Source organism: Amblyomma mixtum, chromosome 5, assembly GCF_055824585.1.
Source record: "Amblyomma mixtum isolate Tamu chromosome 5, ASM5582458v1, whole genome shotgun sequence".
NCBI classification, from domain to species: Eukaryota; Metazoa; Arthropoda; class Arachnida; order Ixodida; family Ixodidae; genus Amblyomma; species Amblyomma mixtum.
This window is the reverse complement of record NC_143016.1, coordinates 108,317,807-108,337,827: the sequence shown is the minus strand read 5'-3', so window position 1 is coordinate 108,337,827 and position 20,021 is coordinate 108,317,807. Positions and strand designations below refer to the sequence as shown.

The 20,021-nt window shown below is 50.0% G+C and overlaps 2 protein-coding genes across 2 annotated transcripts; one reads left to right on the top strand and one right to left on the bottom strand.

Annotated features, from left to right (window-relative positions):
- Nucleotides 1-689: 689 nt before the first annotated feature.
- On the bottom strand, nucleotides 690-1,669 carry LOC149343317 (sodium- and chloride-dependent glycine transporter 2-like). The gene is made up of 2 exons (XM_089546935.1): nucleotides 1,558-1,669; nucleotides 690-826 (listed from the first exon to the last, which is right to left on the bottom strand). Exons 1-2 carry the CDS (start codon nucleotides 1,616-1,618, stop codon nucleotides 690-692), a joined length of 198 nt encoding a protein of 65 aa, XP_089403061.1. The 5' UTR covers nucleotides 1,619-1,669.
- Nucleotides 1,670-2,330: 661 nt separating this feature from the next.
- Nucleotides 2,331-19,650, top strand: LOC149343316 (uncharacterized). Its single transcript, XM_089546934.1, has 4 exons — nucleotides 2,331-2,421; nucleotides 4,321-4,496; nucleotides 16,832-17,194; nucleotides 18,475-19,650. The coding sequence occupies exons 1-4, from the start codon at nucleotides 2,331-2,333 to the stop codon at nucleotides 19,648-19,650; spliced, it is 1,806 nt and encodes a 601-aa protein (XP_089403060.1).
- Nucleotides 19,651-20,021: the final 371 nt, after the last annotated feature.

The window sequence follows — 20,021 nt, the reverse complement described above, 5'->3', positions numbered from 1 at the left end:
CGCCCACAGAGGTGAGATAGTTAGGGAACTGGTAGAAACATACCTGATAAATAATATAACAGGACGAGTCCAAAGACGATATCATATAGCTGAGGAATATGCTGCTGCGAAAACTTTCCACTGTTTCGTGGGACCTGAGAGTAGCGGTTTTACCCTAGAACGTGGTTTCGTTTTCGAAACGCGGTTGAATTTTGAACAGTACTCCTTTTAGCACAATGTTCAGGGAAATACTCCATGTCGAGTAGACTTGTAGTAAGGGAGTAATTACTAGCTTATTACTTTTTGCTAGGGTGGTTAAAAATGAGCAAATACCCCATATTAGCGCTGCTGCTTTATACCTGTTTTTTTTTTGTGCTCAACCCGGCAACAACTTCAGGATGAAAGCTTCTGTATCCGAGTGGTCTAAGTGATTAGTAGAAGGTTTCGTTGGTTTGGTTTGGTTTATTGGGGTTTAACGTCCCAAAGCAACTAAGGCTATGAGGGACGCCGTAGTGAAGGGCTCCGGAAATTTCGACCACCTGGGGTTCGTTAACATGCACTGACATCGCACAGTACACGGGCCTCTAGAATTTCGCCTTCATCGAAATTCGGCCACCGCGGCCGGGATCCAACCCGCGTCTTTCGGGTCAGCAGCCGAGCGCCGTAACCACTGAGCCACCGCGGCGGGGCATTAGTAGAAGGTTCGTGCACTAACCGATGAAGAGCGGAACTGTGCTGAAGATGCCCCTGTTGCCATCTCCGGCAAACTGGGCCAGGTTGCTCTCCAGGCGCATGATGGGGAACGCTACGACGCCCAGGAACGCAAGGTACGCCAGCAGGAACGGCACTGCATCGGAAAAGAATCGCGGTCGCTGCAGCATCGTCCAAGACAGCAAGCAAATAGCCAAAAAAACTACTGACTCCTCGCGACTTAGAGAACACCTCCATATATAGCGAGCTTGGATTATATTAAAGGTTCCCTAAACCTCGGCGAACTTAACGGCTTAAGAACTTACTCCCTCCCATAAAGAAAACAGCAGACTCCTAGACACTCGCCGAGAAGAAGGGGGAGGGAGTCTAGGCTGCATTCTCGTTACCTAGACAATGAAGGAACTAGCCCGCAACCAAGCTACAGCACTGAACATGGCGTTGCTCTCCGAAACGGCGGACAAGATGGAGAAAGCCACATTTATACAGAGGACACTAAAAAGCCGAAGACAAAGACAACCTCACTGCCGAGACTAGCAAATCTGGCTGCTAGTCCGCGCGGCGATGGTCTTTCTAAATCTTGTCCATCGTCACTAAGCACCGTTTGTGTCATGTCGATGGCAGAGTGCAGAATTCTGCATCGCCACCACGTGCGCGTCCGATACCGGGCCCCGGTCGATCAGATCTCTATACACACGGCGTATTTCTAACAGAAAATTGAGTGTAATGTTGTTGGAGACACCGAGACGTATAGCATCGGTGGCACTCTGAATATCAGTAACGGTTCATTCTCATAAGCTGGCAATTTTAAGGAGTATGCATATTCGTGCTCCTGCCATATCTCCGCATTGTCCACGGCGGGATGCTCACCTCCTCCGTAGACGATGAACATCATGGGAAACTGGCTCGCGTTGACGCTGCCGGTCGTCATGATGAACAGGGCGGCCAGCTTGTGCGCCCGGCTCTGGTAGTTACCGAAGCTGTCTCCCTGAAAGATGCTTGCGCCTGTCGTCTGAGCACATCACTATTAACAGCACTGTATCACAAATCACACCATTCCTCCGCAGCCTCAATTTCTTACTGCCTAGTACCCCTGTCGTATTCGCCAATCTGTCTGTCTGCAGTCCCTCCCATTCCTTCCCTTCTCTTAGCTCTTCTCTGTTAGTACTCCTGTTCCCATTTCTCCTAACCATTTTCCAAATTTGTTGAGAACTCTTGCATTGCAGTCATGTGATTCTTATACGCCTTTCGTGAACGAGAAAGGCGCGCTAGCGATACAGGATATAGCACTCGAGATGAATGAAGGTGCCTTTATGAAGCATCCTTCTAATTTTTTGCGCGTTAACGTAATATGAGAGAAGGGTCATCAGTCGTGCGCACTAACACAACAAAACGAATAAAAAAAATTTCACGTCTTTAGATATCTAAGAGATAATGGGGTGAGGGCCTAGCAGCGGCAAATCATGTAGTGGTAACGCCTTCCGAGACCTGAAGGACCGCATCCGTGAGCCCCACGTGAGAGCCGCACGCGAAGTGGCAGGCTAATTATCTAGCTTCGCGAGCTAGCTGAGCAATATAACGCCGCAGGCATGGAATGGAGAACACCGCGAACGCTGAGGCAGGCTTCAACAGAGCCAGCCTCGATGAGCACCTGTGAAGACGAACTGCAGCGAGGGAAGAGCCCTAAGCCTACCTCCTGCTCCTCCTCGCTGGACGACGTCATGATGGGGCACGGTGTGTGCGGGCACTAGGCTGCTGAAGTACGTCGTCGTGTCGAGGGCGCTTGTAGTGAACGCAGATGTGCTCTAGCCACCACGGTGAAGGAGAACAGCTGGGCACTGTGGCGTGCGCTTCTCGAAACGGTCGTTCTTCTTCTGGCAGCACGCGGGCGTGGGCACGCGCATACTGGACCGTGCCCTTCTTCTTTTTCTTCACCAGGGTTCCAGCTTCTTCTTGGTTTGCCTTCGTACCCGACACCCGGCCACGGCGGCTGCGTTTCGATGGAGGCGAAATGCAAGAGGCAAAAGTTGCTTTGGGACGTTAAACCACCATAAACCAAACCAAACGAGTTTTTTTTTTTTTTGTGGCTCTGCCAGTCTTATGGGCTCCAAGCATTGAAAAAAAAGGAACGAAAGCTAATCAATCTGCTGGTGCAAAATCTGTGAAAGCTAACGTTGCGCGATGCCTGACTCGAGTAAGACTTTCAATGTGCCAATTACTGCCTTTCTGAGAGCCATATTTCTCGGTGCGTTGTTTGAGGATGTGCACTTAGCCAGAACTTGAGACAACAGAGATTACAGGGTCTAAGCAAAAGAAGAACAATCTAAGTGGGATAAACCCACGTCTTATCGTTTCAGCCTTGGAGACATAGAATCTGTCAGCATAGCTGTGTTATATCCTGATACTCGAGCTGCTGTTGCGGCATATAAACGTCCTGTGAGCATATAGCTAACAAGTAGCTGATTAGCTGTGAAGCACAAAAGAAACTACCATCAAAAGAGCAGAATAACATGCGGGCACTGCCGTTCATTTCTTCTCTGCTCCCACCACGTGAAAGTTGTAATTAAGGTCCACATTAGGTTGCAGTGCAGACGCACTTTACTAGGTTTCTGTTCAATTCGAAACCTCAACAAGAATCCGTTGCCTAGTTGGTCCATCCGTTAGTGAACGCTTAACGGATGTTTCGCTGGTGAATGACGCTAAATTTGCGACGAACCCATCAGTCTTAAAATGCAGCGTCGTTCCTGCTGGCTTACCTGAGGTTCTTGGGCTTCGTGACGTTCTTCATCTTACTCCCAGAGAACAACTTGGGCCGGGTTGTCGCAGACGGCTACAGGGTAATTTTCAGCGCAGTTCCGCTCTTTGACGAGTGACGTTTGTTTCAGACTCCTGCGATTAACTACGGAACGAGTAGAAATCTTGTTTCTACAGCCGCAGTGACTTAAAAAAAAAAGAAAAACACTCATTACGACACTTAGAGCGGCGCTGTCTTTCAGGCAACTTTATTAAAAACTGTTCGATAGATGCTTATCATTTCTCAATTATGCCGTTCTACTTTCTGATTTTCTAATTACCCAAGCAAGTGACAAGTGGACGTACATTGGTGATTGTGCTACCTAGAATGAATGTGGAGCCCTTCCGAGATGGTTTCAGTAACCAGAAAAGTTGATCTCTAGTTGCTGGAATTTGTTGTTGTTTGTTGTTGCTAGTTGGTGGAGACTTGAGAACATTATGAGGAAACAGCGCGTTGTCATAACGCACAGGAGAAGGTTTACACAACAACAACCCCCTAGGTTTTGTTTGGTTTATGAGGTTTAATGTCACAAAGCTACTCAGGTAATGCGGCACGCCGTAGTGAAGGGCTCCGGAAATTTCGACCGCCTGGGGTTCTTTAAAGCGCACTGACATCGCGCAGTACACGGACCTCTGGAATGTCGCCTCCACCGAAATTCAGCCGCCGCGGCCGGGATCGAACCCGCGTCTTTCGGGCCAGCAGCCGAGCGCCATAACCACTGAGCCACCGCGGCGGGGTCCCAACGCCCTAGGATCCAGCCTCTTTGTACCTAGGCACATGATGTTCGTCTTGCGAAAGTTTCACTTTTAACAACCTGTAAGCTGCGAGCTTTACCGCAGGCGTGGGCTACTCGATGATCACGTACTCCGTAGTTCACGCCGTGGTCGATATCGTGCCGCTGTACGATGCACTGGCGCGACTCCTGTCCTGCACCAGGTCATTCGAGAGGCACCACGACATCCCCGGAGGGTGGATGACGAGCAACTTCACCTGCTACATTATTCGGCGAGGCTCGGTGAATAGCGCTTACAACGTCAGGAAGAGGGCAGTTACATTGTGTATACTCATGTCGTGTCAATTTCCTGTCTGCGTTCTTGATGTATAATGTAGCCCTATATTTAAAAGAATGCTACTGGAACCACAGCAGTGATTGTTGTCGAATTTAGGCAGTATACTTAGGGGTTCATATGGAAGATTTGGGACTGACGCCGAAAGTTCTTCCGATGGCAGAAAACCGTCACGGAATGGAAGCAGGAGTTCATTTCATTTAAACGCACTAAATCTGCTGTTAAACTTTCATTAATCTTAGCCGTGAACTACCATAAATTTTTTTACAAAATATGATGGGTATACGGATCCTTTTATGCGCGCTTCCTGAGAGGGTATTCTCAAAAAGGCACGAAGAACTTAATTCGCCATCCTCAAAAATAGGAATAATTTATGAATTCTTATCCGAAGACGCAAAGCAGAGGCCTGTAATACTCCTCCTGCTACTAGACTTGGCGTTTCGCTCTCAAAGGCATGTCAGAATGCCTACCAGGAAGCATGCCCATGATGGCGACGGGTACCGGCATCGGGCCGGTCCCGTCATGAAACCATTTCCCTCTATCCCTCAGAGTCGGGAGAAAACAGGTTTTTACAGCTGTAGATTCACGGCAGTAGCGCCCGGAGCCTGCCAGAGTACACGAAATGATGTTGTTGCTTCTACCGTGAGCATTTTGCTTTGACATAAAACAAATATGAATTTAATTATTCTTTTATGAAACACGCCAACCACGATCGCTTTATTTTTATGCTAAGGACGGGGACTCTGATGATCATGTGGCTCATTTTTATAGCGCAAGGGCAGCTTTGGCTAAAGTGTTCCATAGTACAAGGTATTCTGGCGTTGACAAGGTGGGTAAAAAAATCATTTTTCAAGCATTTCTCTCCAAACATCCGTGCACCATGCCACGGCAAAGCTTGTACCCAGTGTAAACCGGTGGGCACCTGGCGACAGTGGTGATAGAACTCCGCGCCTTCCGCATGCAAAACGGATGTTCTGGTGGCCTAGTGGTATGAACACAGTGTATAATGCCGTGCTTATAGGCCCCGTCACGCTTGTTCCCATAGAAGATTAAGCGAGCGCGAACTACTGATATGCTCCGTCCGCTATCACTGGTGGAAAAAAAGGTCTTGTGCGTACCAGCTTAATTTGAAGATTATTTTATACTGTTGTGGTTTCAAAGTGAGCAGACAAGAGGTATCAGAGAGATTTCTACAAACTACAAGGACGGCGTCAGACATCGTTGCTACTTGTAGTGGACGTGGACGCACACTCTTTCAGTGAAACCTCGCAAGAACTGAACGTAGAGTGCCTCGGATTGTAAAATATGTTGTCTGAAAAAGCCTGTCATCATCCATTTATTATTTTGGAGCGCATTTTTTCCTATCTTTAAGTTTATAAAAGGCATTAGTGGCGGTTGAATTTCTTTGGAGGAGAAATTCTAGAGGCCCGTGTGCTGTGCGATGTCAGTGCACGTTAAAGAACCCCATGTGGTCGAAATTTCCGGAGCCCTCCGCTACGGCGTCTCTCACAGCCTTGGTCGCTTTGGGACGTTAAATCCCATAAACCAAACCAAACCAAGCATCCCAGAAGCCGCGTGCTGAGTTCAAGTTGAATAAATTACGAAGTGTTTACGCCCGGCTGTGTAACGAACTAAACCCCGCAAAAGCTGTCGCTGAGCTTCTGACTACAATCTGATAAAGGCTGTTCGCAGTAAAGTCCAAAACCAACAGTCACAGCGGGCGCACGGTCACGTGCCTGGGCTGTTCATGCGATGATACGTGACCTCACGTGACCGGTTACGTGACTCGCGTGTTAACGGAAGTTGGCGGTCTACATTCTCAATGCGCCGATAAGGGCACATTATAAGAGCCTCTTTGTAAACATGGGAGAGCAGGCCTTTGTTTTAGATGGAGTTTCCAGTGTTGTATTCTCCAACAGATTCTCTGTCTGCAAGGTAGTGCGGCAACACCTGACCAGTAGCCTCCGCCACAGCACGCTGAGTGCCTGCCGGTCGTAATCGTTTGGCGAGGTTCTGCTGATGGATGCCAGGGCCTACAGGGATGAGGCTGATACCTGCATCCTATACTTGCCGGACATAGCGTCGCCGTACGATTTGTGAGCGATCAAGCCACGCCGCCCCAGAACATGTATATTGCTTCCTGTCGCTGACCCACACACAGATGAAAACCGCGAAACGAGAAACTCAGGATCTGCTCGCTGTGCTGTGTACAGCCGTTGTCCGTCTGAGAGAAGTCTGAGTACGACGTGTACAGAGCGGAGCCCATATTCGGCGTAGCCGTCATCTGGGTGCTAGTGTTCGCCATAGCGCACAATTGGGACCATCAGGAAGAAGGCTGGATGCCATCTATAACGACACTGTCACGCCCACACCTTCAGCTGATTCTGTTGCAGCCAACGAAACTTGACAAGAGAACGTGTAGAAACGAACTGCACGCCATAAGAGGGCAGAGAGCATAAGAGACCCTTACGGAGTACATTCGGTGATCACTCTTAGAGACAGCTGCTTGCCAATCCATGAAATGGAAAGTAAGCAACCGGGGCCTCTTTTCAGTGCTAATCTTTAGGCCTGAAACTTGGAGGTTTAAAAAAAAACTATATATGCCAGCCTACACACAGCGCAGCGAGCGCTGGAAAGAAAATGGCTTTTGTAAAAGTGGAAGACAGAACAACGTAAACGAATGCGATTAGAATATGAAAGCGGAAAACCAGATCGAACCCCACCCATTCAGTGGATATCTTAAGCCCTACCTGTCTCGCCCTTCTCCCAGTGCTTTTAATCTATGCTTTATGGGGCCACTCCGCGTCCAGCCGGCCGGGAAGGCGAGCTTCCGTGCCGGCTATACGCAGGCGTTTACTCGTACGCGGCACGTTTCCCCAACCCGTGGCGCAGAGTCGCAGCCACGGCAGGTTCGGACAAATAGGCAACGGCAGAGGCAATAGTTTATTGTCCTAACGCGAGGTAAAGCACACTGCGGAAGAATGTTCAATCCGATAAAACAGAAGTTCAGCAGCTCACTAAGTCGTCGTCGACAGGCGTTGGGTCGTCCGGGGGTCGCGGGCAAAAAGGGGTCCTTCGGGGTAGTTCGCCAGGAGGACCGCGGCAAGAGAGCGTTCTCGCCGCGAGCTCCTCCTTTTAACCTCTCGGGCATTCCTTGCTTGGGGCAACCGGTTGCGTCCAAAGTAAGGCATTCACCCCTTCCCTATGACGCCGATGGGTTGCCGTGACGTCACGTCATGTTGGGAACGAAGAAAGTAGCCGGAGTGCTTTCTCTCGACAATCCCGGCGGCGCACGCGCTCGTCTCGTGGCTCCACGCGTTCGCCTCTGGCGCGGGGACGATGAAGGATACCAGTGTATCCCACAGCATGCAGCAACATAAAAGTTTGGTTTGGTTTGTGACGTTGAATTTTCGAACTCTGGGCATGGGCTATGAGCGATAGAGTAGTGGAGACGTCCGGATTGCTTCAATTATTTATGGTTCTTGTACCGACATCGCACACCACAGGAGTGTTTACATTTTTGCATTTCGGTTTCGTCGAGCAGCTGAACGCCAAATCTTCTAAGCCGGTACGGGGGTTAGACCATGAAACTATAGTTGACAGAATTATTTGTTGTTTATTGCGGGTCTCGAAGGAATCAGCGGAAAGCCGCAGACATCAGCCTGCAAGGATAGAGACCACGTACTCGTTTTACGGATGCTCATTAGCAAGATATGCCACCAGCCGCTGCATAAACGCTGCAAGTGGCAGCGCTATATGCATCAGCACAACAAGCGGTCACCCTATGCGGTCACCAGTCACTCCGTCCTGTGCATCGTCGGGGAAAAAAACAAGTCTGTCGGATATGAGTCCGCGAGAGAACTTTCCTTCGTCGTCACGGTACCAAACACTAAAACACGTGCAGGCGTAAGGTGACTCAAATACTCCATCCGCTGGTAACACCACCAGACGAATTGGTCACTTGTTCCCGAACACCATTAAACTTGCTGCCTACTGCACATACGTCTAGGCTGTAAACGAACTGTCCCAGTATCAGTCGAAGACGATGAGACAGCCACAGTTCTTGACTTGGTCAGTAGCAGCAATCCTTTGTTTACATTACAGAACCTCACCGGGCAAACTTTCATCCAAATTTTTAGCTAGCAGGTGGTCACCTGGGTCTTCAAAAGTTTCGGTGCTTAGGCTCGTTTATTTTCATGACAGTGCGAGGTCCAATAATGCCACTAGCTAAGCACAAGAGACTGACTACTATCACGTATGCTCGTTTCAGTGCACCGTCCTAAGTTCCGTAGGCCTTAAAGAAGCAACTCTTCGTTCTTAATGCACTTCCAGGGGTCGCAGAGCTGACACGTCATCTGCATGGTCTACCTGTTTATTCTTGATTTTGCGATAAAAACTATTCCTAAAGCCGTTCGTCTATCTCCGGTAAAAACTGACAGCGAGACCTGTTCTTTGGCTTGCGCGTGATTGTAACGTGGAGAATCGCACCGGTATGCGCTACTGAATTACATGGACAAGAGCAGCGCGTGGCAATGTCGAACAAAAGAAGAAAAGCACTGAGAGTGGCGCAGCAAGAAGAGGACGAGAAGCAACGTCAGTAGAAGAAGAAGGAGATTGCGGCAGCGCCAACGCTGTTGTCCTCCTGAGAAGCTTGCCGTTTGCTGACCTCATGGACGTCAGTGCAACTCAACCTGGAAAGGAGACACATGAGAGGTGCGTAAGCTGGAAACGGAAGTGGAACGCGTAACGTGGAAGGGAGCGCATGTAGCAATTACTAAAATGTCCCTGCCCTGGTACGGCGCGTGGAACACAGACTATGCCAAATGCCCCCACGCGCCTCCTCTCTGATCTCGCTGTGCACTGTAGCAGTTCAATCAGGAAAGAGTGCCCTGTATACGCTGTTCGCAGATCGTATACGCACACTCAAGTACCACGACCTTCCTATTTGTTTCCACTGAGCGATCATTGCGCTCGTATCAAAATGATGCCACCGAGCAGCCGGCAAAAAAGGAAAAACGAACACAATATTCACGTATGCGTTTGGAAAGAATGGACATAACGTTTGCGAAATGAGTCCTCACAGGCAAGAACTAACGTCAGTGTCATGGCAGTGGCTCCGCGAATTTGAACTTTAGACCATTTGAGAACGGTGTGGAGGATCTTCTCATACGTAACATTAGCCTGGTTTCGATAAAACGGCCAGCTGCTGTTGTGCTTGTGGGTCCAAAGCATATGAAGGACTCTCAAAACGGTAAGAAAATCGCTAACATATGCGTACAGAAGGAAAGAGGGTTATTGCATGGCTAATTAATTGCCTTTAACTTGTATTCGTAGCAAGGGCAAAGAACGCGTCCTCTGCGGGTCGTTATGCGGAGGTATCGGAAACTATACTGCTGCAAACTAATCCATGCCTGCCAGCAGATGCTCATAAGGGTCCTACGTTTACTACGACGCCAGGAGGCGACTTTTGTCCTGTTTTCTTAGGACGTAGCTAAAAAAGCAGCAGCTCATTTAGTTCCTCATATTCTCATGCCACACACAGCGACAAGAAAGACGCGTCGGCTAATCAGAACGCTCGCGAAGTTCCACCTCTTGGAGTAGACGCCGGAAGTACGGACGGGTCGACGGAGCAGCCGACACGGAATGCCACGAATGGAAAGCCCACATCGACCGCCGTCAGTGACTCCAAGGACGTTCCATCTGATAAGGCCCTGGGGAGCACGCCAATGGATAGACGCACCTCGGCAAGCCGACTTCATCAAGCTCCTGAACTCAACGAACGCATTGCCTCGACGCAGTATCCCCTTACGGCAGAGACAACGCAACGGCCGCCTACCAGGCACTCGTATCTGTCGGATCAGGTAGGTGCACGTAGAACAGCAAATTACGACTTTAAATGTACATATCTCTGGCGCCATCGTTTGCTGAACACAGTGGGTCGTTAGAGACGACACGGTGTTGTACAGAAGACTGCTTAGGAGGGATGCGGAAAAAAAATGTTATTCTTATCAAAATAACCCATTTCTATATGTTCGTTGTACACGGTTCGCATACAAACAAAAAACCTGTCTTCAAAGTTTTTCGTAATGAGCGGAGCAGAAATTAAGGCAATGGAGTGTCTTCCGCTGAAAGGTGCTGCGCGGGTGCCCTGGAAGTGCCTAAAAACGTAATTTCTAACGCGAAGCACAGTCGCAAACAATCATATTACAGTTTGTTCCTGCCCATTGTGGCCTGTTCAGGAGTTTTGTCAGGACTACCACAGAAACGCACACACATACAAAAAGAAAACACCAGAAAAGAATGTATAATTGTGATTAATCGTGAATGTATAGTCGTAATTAGTAGGCAAAACGAAATTTATTGGTTAGCGGAACCGATCACGCGACTTTTGTCGACTAAAGTCGAGCCGTTATTATTGATCAGGTCTTGTTTTTATTGCTGGTTACATCGCTTGTCTTTATAGTTCACCATATTTCCCAGCACCAACAATGCCGCCCTAGAGTAAAAACGAAAAAAGCCACAAAAACTGAAAGTCATCATCATCACCATCATCATCATCAGCCTGACTACACCCACTGCAGGGCAAAGACCTCTCCCATGTCTCTCCAATTAACCCTGTCCTTTGTCAGTTGCCGCCACTGTATCCCCGCAAACTTCATAATCTCATCCGCCCACCTAACCTTCTGCCGTACCCTGCTACGTTTGCTTCCTCTTGGAATCCACTCCGTTACCCTTAAGGACCAGCGGTTATCTTGCCTTCGCATTACATGCCCTGCCCAAGCCCATTTCTTCCTCTTGATTTCAACTAAGATGTCATTAACCCGCGTTTGTTCCCTCACCCACTCTGCCCTCTTCCGATCTCTTAACGTTACACCTATCATTTTCCTTTCCATAGCTCGCTGCGTTGTTCTTAACTTTAGCTGAATCCTCTTTGTTAGCCTCTACGTTTCTGCCCCATAGGTGAGTACCGGTAGGATACAGCTGTTGTATACTTTTCTCTTCAGGGATATTGGTAACCTACCATTCATGATCTGAGAGAACCTACAGTGAAGTTCGCGGTGCCGTATGTTGTTTGCTGCATCCGGTCGCTTTATGGGAATGCCCATTACTTTCTTTTTCTTGGGCTCTCCGCACAACCACACAGGAAGGGGTCAGTCAACCCGGCGGGAGAAGAGGGGGCGCCGAATGGCGGGGGATTACAGGAGACGTCAAACTCCCCTCATGGACTCAGTCGTTAGGCGGCATCCTGTGTGCACATGTGTACGGCGAGGCTGACCCGCGCCACAGTGCGTGTACCATGTCTGCAGCGGCATGCTTTGACATATTGTCACGCTAGCTGCAGGCATGAGGAGCGACGACGAGAAACAGATGAGTTGAAATGGCGTTCCTCGAACTTGGCGGCAACCGGACGTTGGGAAAGCGAGTGATCGCGAAGCTCGCAGCGGGAAAGCATAATTATCCGAAATCGTGATGGTGGAAAGTGTGCATATGAGTACAGTGTCGCGATGAGTTACCTTCTTTCCCCAATCATTCATTGGTTGTGTTATTCTTTCCCCAATTGCTGATTGGTGGTATTTTCCTTTCCCCAATAGGTTATTGGGTGGATGTTGGTATAGTATTTGATTGGTTATTCTCCCACCGAGGGCGGGGACATTGGTTTTAAAACCAGCTGCTTCGGCAGGACCGAGGGCTGGTTTCGTCACGTAGAAGTACGAGCCAGTCACGTGTAAATATGTTTTCTCCTTGCTTGTATCCTCCTTTGTGCTTTTAATTGTTATAAAAGTTTAACCTCTCCAGAAGTGTCCTCTTGCAATGTGATTGAGCAAAACGAATCTGCAAGACGTCAAGAATCCTTCAATCATCATTCTTTAACCCAATTTCCCTCTACGAGATCAAGGGGGAATCCAACTGGCGCAGTCGACAGGATTTGCTACGTCTTCCTGCTCGAGGTATCTGACGGAGGGGCGGAGGATCAAGTCGGTGGACAAGCTGCAGAGCGGTACGTCCTAAAGGAGGAACGTCAGCGTCGTAGAGCGACGTTGAAAGCTTCATGAGACTGCTGGTCATTGTCAACGGGACGTAGGAGGCTCAAGTCGGCGAGGAGCTGAAGGAGCCAGGCGACCGACGTGTCGTGGAGGTGCCTAATCCGTGAGCTGCGGAAGGAACCAGGCGTCCCCGTTGAGGTTCAAGAGAAGAACCAGGAGACCAGCAAGTCAAACGAGGCAGGACAAGTCAGCGAGCTACTGTGAGAGCCGGGGCTCAACTCAACTCATCCGCATCAAGGAGCCCGCTGTCGTCACTGAGGGCGACGTGACTACCGTGGCAGAGGAAAGCAACCTGCGAGGTAGGAGACCTTTCTGCTTCCTCCGAATTCACCATGTCGGTGTAGTGTTCTCGTGCTATAGATGATAGCACGGAAAAGGGAGATGGCTGCCGTGCGGTACGATCGGGAGGGCATGATGCGATGTTTGGAGACTGAGCAGAAGGCAGAACAGCTGCTGGAGATTGAGAAGCTGAAACTTCTCATTGAGCAAGAAAAGTTAAAGCTTGCGCAGATGCAATCTAAATTCAACCAGGGAACGAAATCTGATAGAGGGATGTTATTGGCAGCAGTTCAATGTTTTGACTGCATGGAATTTGGGCATCTAATGATTGACTGTCCGAAATCGAAGCGAGAACAGCATGTTCCCGTATTGAGAATGACCTGTGGGCCAATGGCTATAGGTGTGAAAGCTGCAGCGTTTAGGCAGCAGGGCCCAACCGTGTGTGCCGTGCCAGCAGAGATGGCTGAGGGCATAGGGGCGTTGTTCACGCCTGTGAAGCTCTGCCTGTCAGAGCAAACTGAGATAGAGCAGACCCAGAAGGCACATGAGTGCATTGTGTGTGAACAGGTGTTCAGCACTGGGCCAGAACAGGTTGACGCAAACTCTGGGGCAGCTGTAATGCTCGACGAAGAGGTAGAGCAGGCGCGAATAGAGGCAACACTCTTTGCAGGCGAAGGTAAGCTGGCTGCCAAAGATGAATCGGGTAGCCAGCCGGAGCTGACACTCTGCGCAGTGGCAGTAGATGTAGATGATGGTGTAGCGAAGTTGGTAACACCTGAGACGCACTCGCTGTTAGAGCAGACAGAAAGAGAGCGGCTACATCAAGAAATTGAGAGAGCTGATTTGGAAAAGCCTTTCAAAATTCGAGACAAATATGAGACGCCGGTAGAGCTTGAGGCCAATTCGGTAGCTGCAAAAGTTTCTGCAGCAGATTGTGAGCTATCAACGAGCGATGAGGCTGCATTTGATGCCGAGAAAGGAAGGAATGCGCGTTTGTTCGCTGCAATGGTTTTCGAAGCTGATAAGGAACTGCAGGATTGGGATAATGCATCTGTCCCTGTGGGTATCAGCGTGGAGGAGACACAGTATTTTCCATTGCCAGAAGTGCGGCAGCAAGCTGGTGAAGGCAGTTGTCAGAAAGGGCGTGACGGCACGATTTTCTTTGAAGCGAACGTCTCTGGGCAGTTGTACGAAGAGCTAGAGCTACTTGAATCTCGTTGGAAAACTGCATGCGAAGTAGCCGATGAGAGGCCTGAGCGAACTGTAAAATTGAAAGAAGTGGAGAATGCAGACGCGAGGGCAGCAGCAATCTTCGTAGCCCGCGGGGAGCAGGTGAGCTCTATTGCTCCGACGGTGGCGGCAGCCTTTAGAACCGGTGTTTTCCCGGATAATTCGGAAGTTGGGTCTAGTCTTCCGGACAAGGCTCAAAAGAAACAAGTGTTGTTTCGAGATGTAGGCGGCTAGAAGTAATTTCTGCCAGTTTGGGACACCGATCTGACATGGTGAATTCTGGAATGTGCAGATTGGTTTCCAGCCTTGTGTGTGCGGGTTGAAATATCCGCTGTGTGCGCGCATGTGTGCGTGCTGGTGTACTGACCGGACAGCCGGTGCATGTGTGCGTGTGTGTGGACTGACCGGACAGCCGGCGTACGTGTGTGTGCGTGCGTATGTACTTTTGTTGTTGGACACCGTGGCTGAACTTTAATGCCCCACTGACAACAAGTGTCCGTGTGACATTCTTGGTTGGGAGGAGTGAAGTTCGCGGTGCCGTATGTTGTTTGCTGCATCCGGTCGCTTTATGGGAATGCCCATTACTTTCTTTTTCTTGGGCTCTCCGCACAACCACACAGGAAGGGGTCAGTCAACCCGGCGGGAGAAGAGGGGGCGCCGAATGGCGGGGGATTACAGGAGACGTCAAACTCCCCTCATGGACTCAGTCGTTAGGCGGCATCCTGTGTGCACATGTGTACGGCGAGGCTGACCCGCGCCACAGTGCGTGTACCATGTCTGCAGCGGCATGCTTTGACATATTGTCACGCTAGCTGCAGGCATGAGGAGCGACGACGAGAAACAGATGAGTTGAAATGGCGTTCCTCGAACTTGGCGGCAACCGGACGTTGGGAAAGCGAGTGATCGCGAAGCTCGCAGCGGGAAAGCATAATTATCCGAAATCGTGATGGTGGAAAGTGTGCATATGAGTACAGTGTCGCGATGAGTTACCTTCTTTCCCCAATCATTCATTGGTTGTGTTATTCTTTCCCCAATTGCTGATTGGTGGTATTTTCCTTTCCCCAATAGGTTATTGGGTGGATGTTGGTATAGTATTTGATTGGTTATTCTCCCACCGAGGGCGGGGACATTGGTTTTAAAACCAGCTGCTTCGGCAGGACCGAGGGCTGGTTTCGTCACGTAGAAGTACGAGCCAGTCACGTGTAAATATGTTTTCTCCTTGCTTGTATCCTCCTTTGTGCTTTTAATTGTTATAAAAGTTTAACCTCTCCAGAAGTGTCCTCTTGCAATGTGATTGAGCAAAACGAATCTGCAAGACGTCAAGAATCCTTCAATATCATCTTTAACTAAATTTCCCTCTACGAGATCAAGAGAGGGAACCCAACTCCTACCATATGCGCTCCACCCCATTCTTATTCTTCTAGTTATTTCCCTCTCATGATCCGGATCTGCGGTCACTACCTGCCCTAAGTAGACATATTCTCTTACTACTTCCAGCCCCTCGCTACCAATTGCGAACTGCTGTTCCCTTGCTAGGCTGTTGAACATTACTTTGGTTTTCTGCATGTTAATTCTTAGCCCCACCGTTCTGCTCTGCCTTTCTAACTCATTCATCATGCTTTGCAGTTCTTGTCCTGAGTGGCTTAGCAGCAATAAAATTCCAATACGGAAAGGTGTCAGGCAGGGAGACACGATCTCGCCAATGCTCTTCACTGCCTGCTTACAGGAGGTATTCTGGGGACTGGAATGGGAACAGTTGGGGATAAGAGTTAGAGGAGAATACCTGAGTAATTTGCGATTCGCTGATGACATTGCCTTGCTAAGCCACTCAGGAAAAAACTGAAAATACGTGCCCATAAGCAGCATCGCATCAAAGTAGAACTTCCTACCTTTGCTTCATCATCTTTTAGTTATTCAGGTGGACATCTAGATAGCGACAATAACTGCGCCTTTCGTTTTCGTACAAAACTGCATTTCTTGCATATCAACGCTTTTTTTCTGAGCATTTCCATGGCTTTCTCGAGATGAGCTTTCTTCCTGTCGTCATGGTTGTCGAGTACATCGGTCCCGGCCTTCGCGGCTGCGTTTCGATGGAGGCGAAACGCAGAGGCGCCGTGTGCTGTGCAACGTGAGTGCTTATTAAAGATCCCCGTGTGGTCGGAATTATTCCACAGCTCTCCACTACTGCGCCTCTTTTATGCGTAGCATATTGCAATCACTCAGTTCAGCCCTTGGGCTCGGCCGGGAAGCCACCAAACCACGTGACGTGACGTCACGTGGTTTCACGTCACGTTTCAGGTGCCGTCACGTCACGTTTCATGGAGTTTGGGGACGTCACGTGGTGACGTGACGTCACCAAACCACGTAAAAAAAGAAAAACATAAAAAAAAGAAAAAAAAACGACGCCTGAGCATGGTGGCGGTTGCCACCGCCCCGTTCCAAAGGGGGCGCTCCTATCCATCCATCCATCCATCCATCCATCCATCCATCCATCCATACGTCACGGAGGAAAAGCTGCTGAGAAAATCGAGTGCCGCCAAGCAATACCTCGCGCAAAAAGACCGCGCAATATGCAACGCATTCTTGGCTTAACCAAGCTAAGCCTGGGCTTTTTTTTCCTTTTCTTCTTTCATTCCCATCTTCCTCCTTTCCCTCACGGCGCGGTGCATGTGTCCACCGAGAGAACAGCAGTACTATGTATCCTGTTGTTTGCCTTGCTTCTCTCGCAGCAAGAAAAGCCCGGCGCCAGCTGTCGGAGCTCACCACACATACACGTCGAGGAGCGTTCCGAGTACCGGGCCCTGCTGGGCTGCGGCTTCGTCGGCACTCTTCTGGTGGTGGTCGCCCTGTCCCTGCTCGTCGTTCGTCGCGGGCACGACCAGCTGCACGACACCCTGGTCGTCTGCGACACTGAGGACTGCGCGGAGCATGCCAAGTCCATTCTGGCCACGCTGAACGCGTCTGCCGACCCCTGCGTCGACTTCCACGCTCACGTCTGTGGTGGCGGTCCAATCAAGCCCGAATCTGCTCCGCCTGACACGTTGGCACGCGCCTACAGCCGCGAGGTCATGAATACGCTTGGTAACCCTGAGGTGACGCATGCACTCAATTTTGAACATTAAAACGTTTAGTTATTGTCGTCCATCTTCCCTCACACCAACCCAGCGACAGTGGCTCAGCAGCTGAGCCTAAGGTCGTGGGGTCAAATCCCGTCCGCAGTGGACACATCTCGATGGAGGAGAAATGTAATTGAGGACACCGCAGTGAGCTGTTGAAAGAAAAACAATACGTGCAACGTAAGATAGCAGGTAGAGAAAGCGAGAGTTGGTCATGGAGCAAATGCGTCCTAATGATATCTTAGCTGAAATTGAGACGAAACAGAGATAACCAGTGCATGTAATACGATGAGAAGACAAGCGATGGAGTGTTAGAGCGGGGATCGGCAAAATTTTCCGCCAGGATGTCGGATCTTTCAAAGCACGGTAGCTAGGGGATGGTGGGAGCGCTTTTGGATGGTAAAGGTAGGGTGGAGAGGTGGGTGGATGGACAGCCCTCTATCTGGGGGCTTGGTGGGTGGCGCTTCCGGGAGGTGGAGGCTTCACTCGAGGAACCATCCATTTCGTGTGTACAGTACCGGCACTGCTAGGACAGTAAAGCAGGTACAGCTATAGTTACGTGCCCACATATGAGCAGGAAGGGGTTGTCATTAAAAACTCGATGCGATGCGCATGCGATACCAGGCGTCGTGGCAGCGGCGGACCGGGGCCAGGACTCTTAGTGGAGATTGTGCCCCGCCGCTGACCGGATGTATCCCACGACCAGCATTTTGGATACCCCTGTCTTAGGGAAATGGAGTGGATTTCAAGTTAAACAAAATCATAAGAAGTTGCACGGGAGGAGCAACATGGGTCGCGCAATTCCTACGGCTCGCTTTGACAGGAACGACCACCTGCCAGTGCTGTGGCGCATCGCTTAACCGCAGCGCCGCTGGTAGTGGTATAAGGACTTACAGCCATCTGCGAATGTTAAGTAGAGAGTGACCTATTCTTCGTATATGGGCACTAACCTACGGAGCCTGGAATGAGGTAGGGCTCTACTTCACCTTGGGGGATTCCCCATGGCATTTGAACAGGTCTAAATGATGTGCGGTTTTGTGGCCAACGCGGACTAAGTTAATTTACACAAACGCACAGAGAACCACATACATAATAAACCACTAACGCACCAACAGAAACAGCAGAAGCGTACAATGCTTTCGCATCCATAGCACGCAAGGAGACTTAAGTGCCCCCGATAGTTTTTTTTTCTTTGCTACATCGTGGCTTCCTGGATACGAGACGTCCTAATTATCTCTGTTTATCTTTTAACGTAGGCCTTCTTGAACGCAAATCGCATCTCTACGGCGGCAGTGAAGGCTTTCACTAATGTGGTCTACTGCATGAGTCGGAACGAGGAAACTGCTCCTGTCAACATCACGGCGTTCATGCGAGCTCGCGGCATACCATGGCCTTTTGCCGATGCGAGTCCCGCCGGTGAACGGGGACCGCTCGCAGTGCTTCGCGTCCTTCTGGACTTAGCCGTCAACTGGGGCGTAGGCCTATGGTTCGAAGTCACCGTGTCTCGGACCGCGGATGACGACAGCGTTGCCATCGTGGTGATAGGAGAGCCTGGACACCTGCCTTTGCTTCGAATGGAGCAGCTCGAAGACATCGAGGACGAGGCCTACGACTTTTTAGTTCGGAACGTATCTATCTTCCTATCCGCTGGAAAAGTCGTCTTGAACGATGCAGATGTCGACGAACTCCGTGTGGACGAAACGTCTTTTAGGAGGATTCTAGTGCCCACACAGAACGAGACCTATGGAGAGAAGTTCGACACTCTGCTATCGCTCAGCAACGTCTCAATGCTCTTCGAAGGCAGCTTATCTTCGCTCGAGTTGACCGGGCTTCTGGACAAGTACCTACGTAGCGCTGTGAGCGTGACTGCTGCGTCCAAAGTGCTTATCCTGAATAGACAGCAATTCGGTCATATCGCCCGCCTGATGACCTCGCTTCCAAAGCGAAGACTACTAAACGTCATCGGGTGGATGTTCGCGTACGCTTACGTCTGGTTCGCGAACGCTAACTTCGACTTCCTTACGTCGAGTGCCGATGACCTCAGCTCGTACGTTCAGTGCTTCATGGCGGCGCAGGAATCCTTCGGCATTGTGCAGGCAGCGCCCCTGTTCCTAGACGCGTTCGACGCTAACGAGAGGCAGAAAGTTGCTTCGCTCCTCGGCTGGACGTTAGCGGCGCTCAGCGGGTTCATTCAGGCTTCGCCGAGAATAGCGGAGTCAACGAAGAAAGAGGCCGTGGCGAAGATTGGCTTGCTCTCGTCTGGCTGGCCATGGCCGCCGCAGAAGTACTTCCACGAGGATCCCCTTAACGCCCTGTATGCCAACTTCTCTGATGAAGGGGAAACATACTTCGAGAATTGGCTGCAGACGAAGACGGCCCTTCGTGCTGCGCTGGCAAGCCCCCTCTACGGCAGTCTGATGACGTCTAGGTGAGGCTGAAAAAAAGTTTTCATCTGTCCTTACCACTGGAGCAAAATACTGTAATCAGTTCTATAGAAGGCAGTAGCAATGTGATAATGTAGGTGAATTGTTGCCTATGATTGAACAGAATGCAGTGCCAAAATACCATTGCAGGAACAACGATGTGTACAGTTTCACAGAAAGCAGTACCTATGCGCTAGTGCAGGTAGCACCAATACGTTACTGAGGTTGAAGTGCTGTCTATGGCCCCAAAGAAGGTAGTACCGCTACGCCATTGCAGGTGAAGTGCTGTCTGCAGGTGAATGAAGGCAGTGCCTATATAGCACTACCTGCAGTTCTGTTTCAAGCAAGGCTGCGCCCATATCTGTTGCAGATACCGATGG

Excerpts from the sequence above, each read along its gene's own strand:
- LOC149343316 (XM_089546934.1), top strand. The coding sequence starts at position 2,331 with ATGAGCACCTGTGAAGACGAACTGCAGCGAGGGAAGAGCCCTAAGCCT. Across the intron at positions 2,422-4,320 it reads CGACGTCATGATGGGGCACG|GCGTGGGCTACTCGATGATC; the intron begins GTGTGTGCGGGC and ends GCTTTACCGCAG. Across the intron at positions 4,497-16,831 it reads ACATTATTCGGCGAGGCTCG|CAAGAAAAGCCCGGCGCCAG; the intron begins GTGAATAGCGCT and ends CTTCTCTCGCAG.
- LOC149343317 (XM_089546935.1), bottom strand. The coding sequence starts at position 1,618 with ATGACGACCGGCAGCGTCAACGCGAGCCAGTTTCCCATGATGTTCATC. Across the intron at positions 827-1,557 it reads GTTCATCGTCTACGGAGGAG|TGCCGTTCCTGCTGGCGTAC; the intron begins GTGAGCATCCCG and ends TTTCCGATGCAG.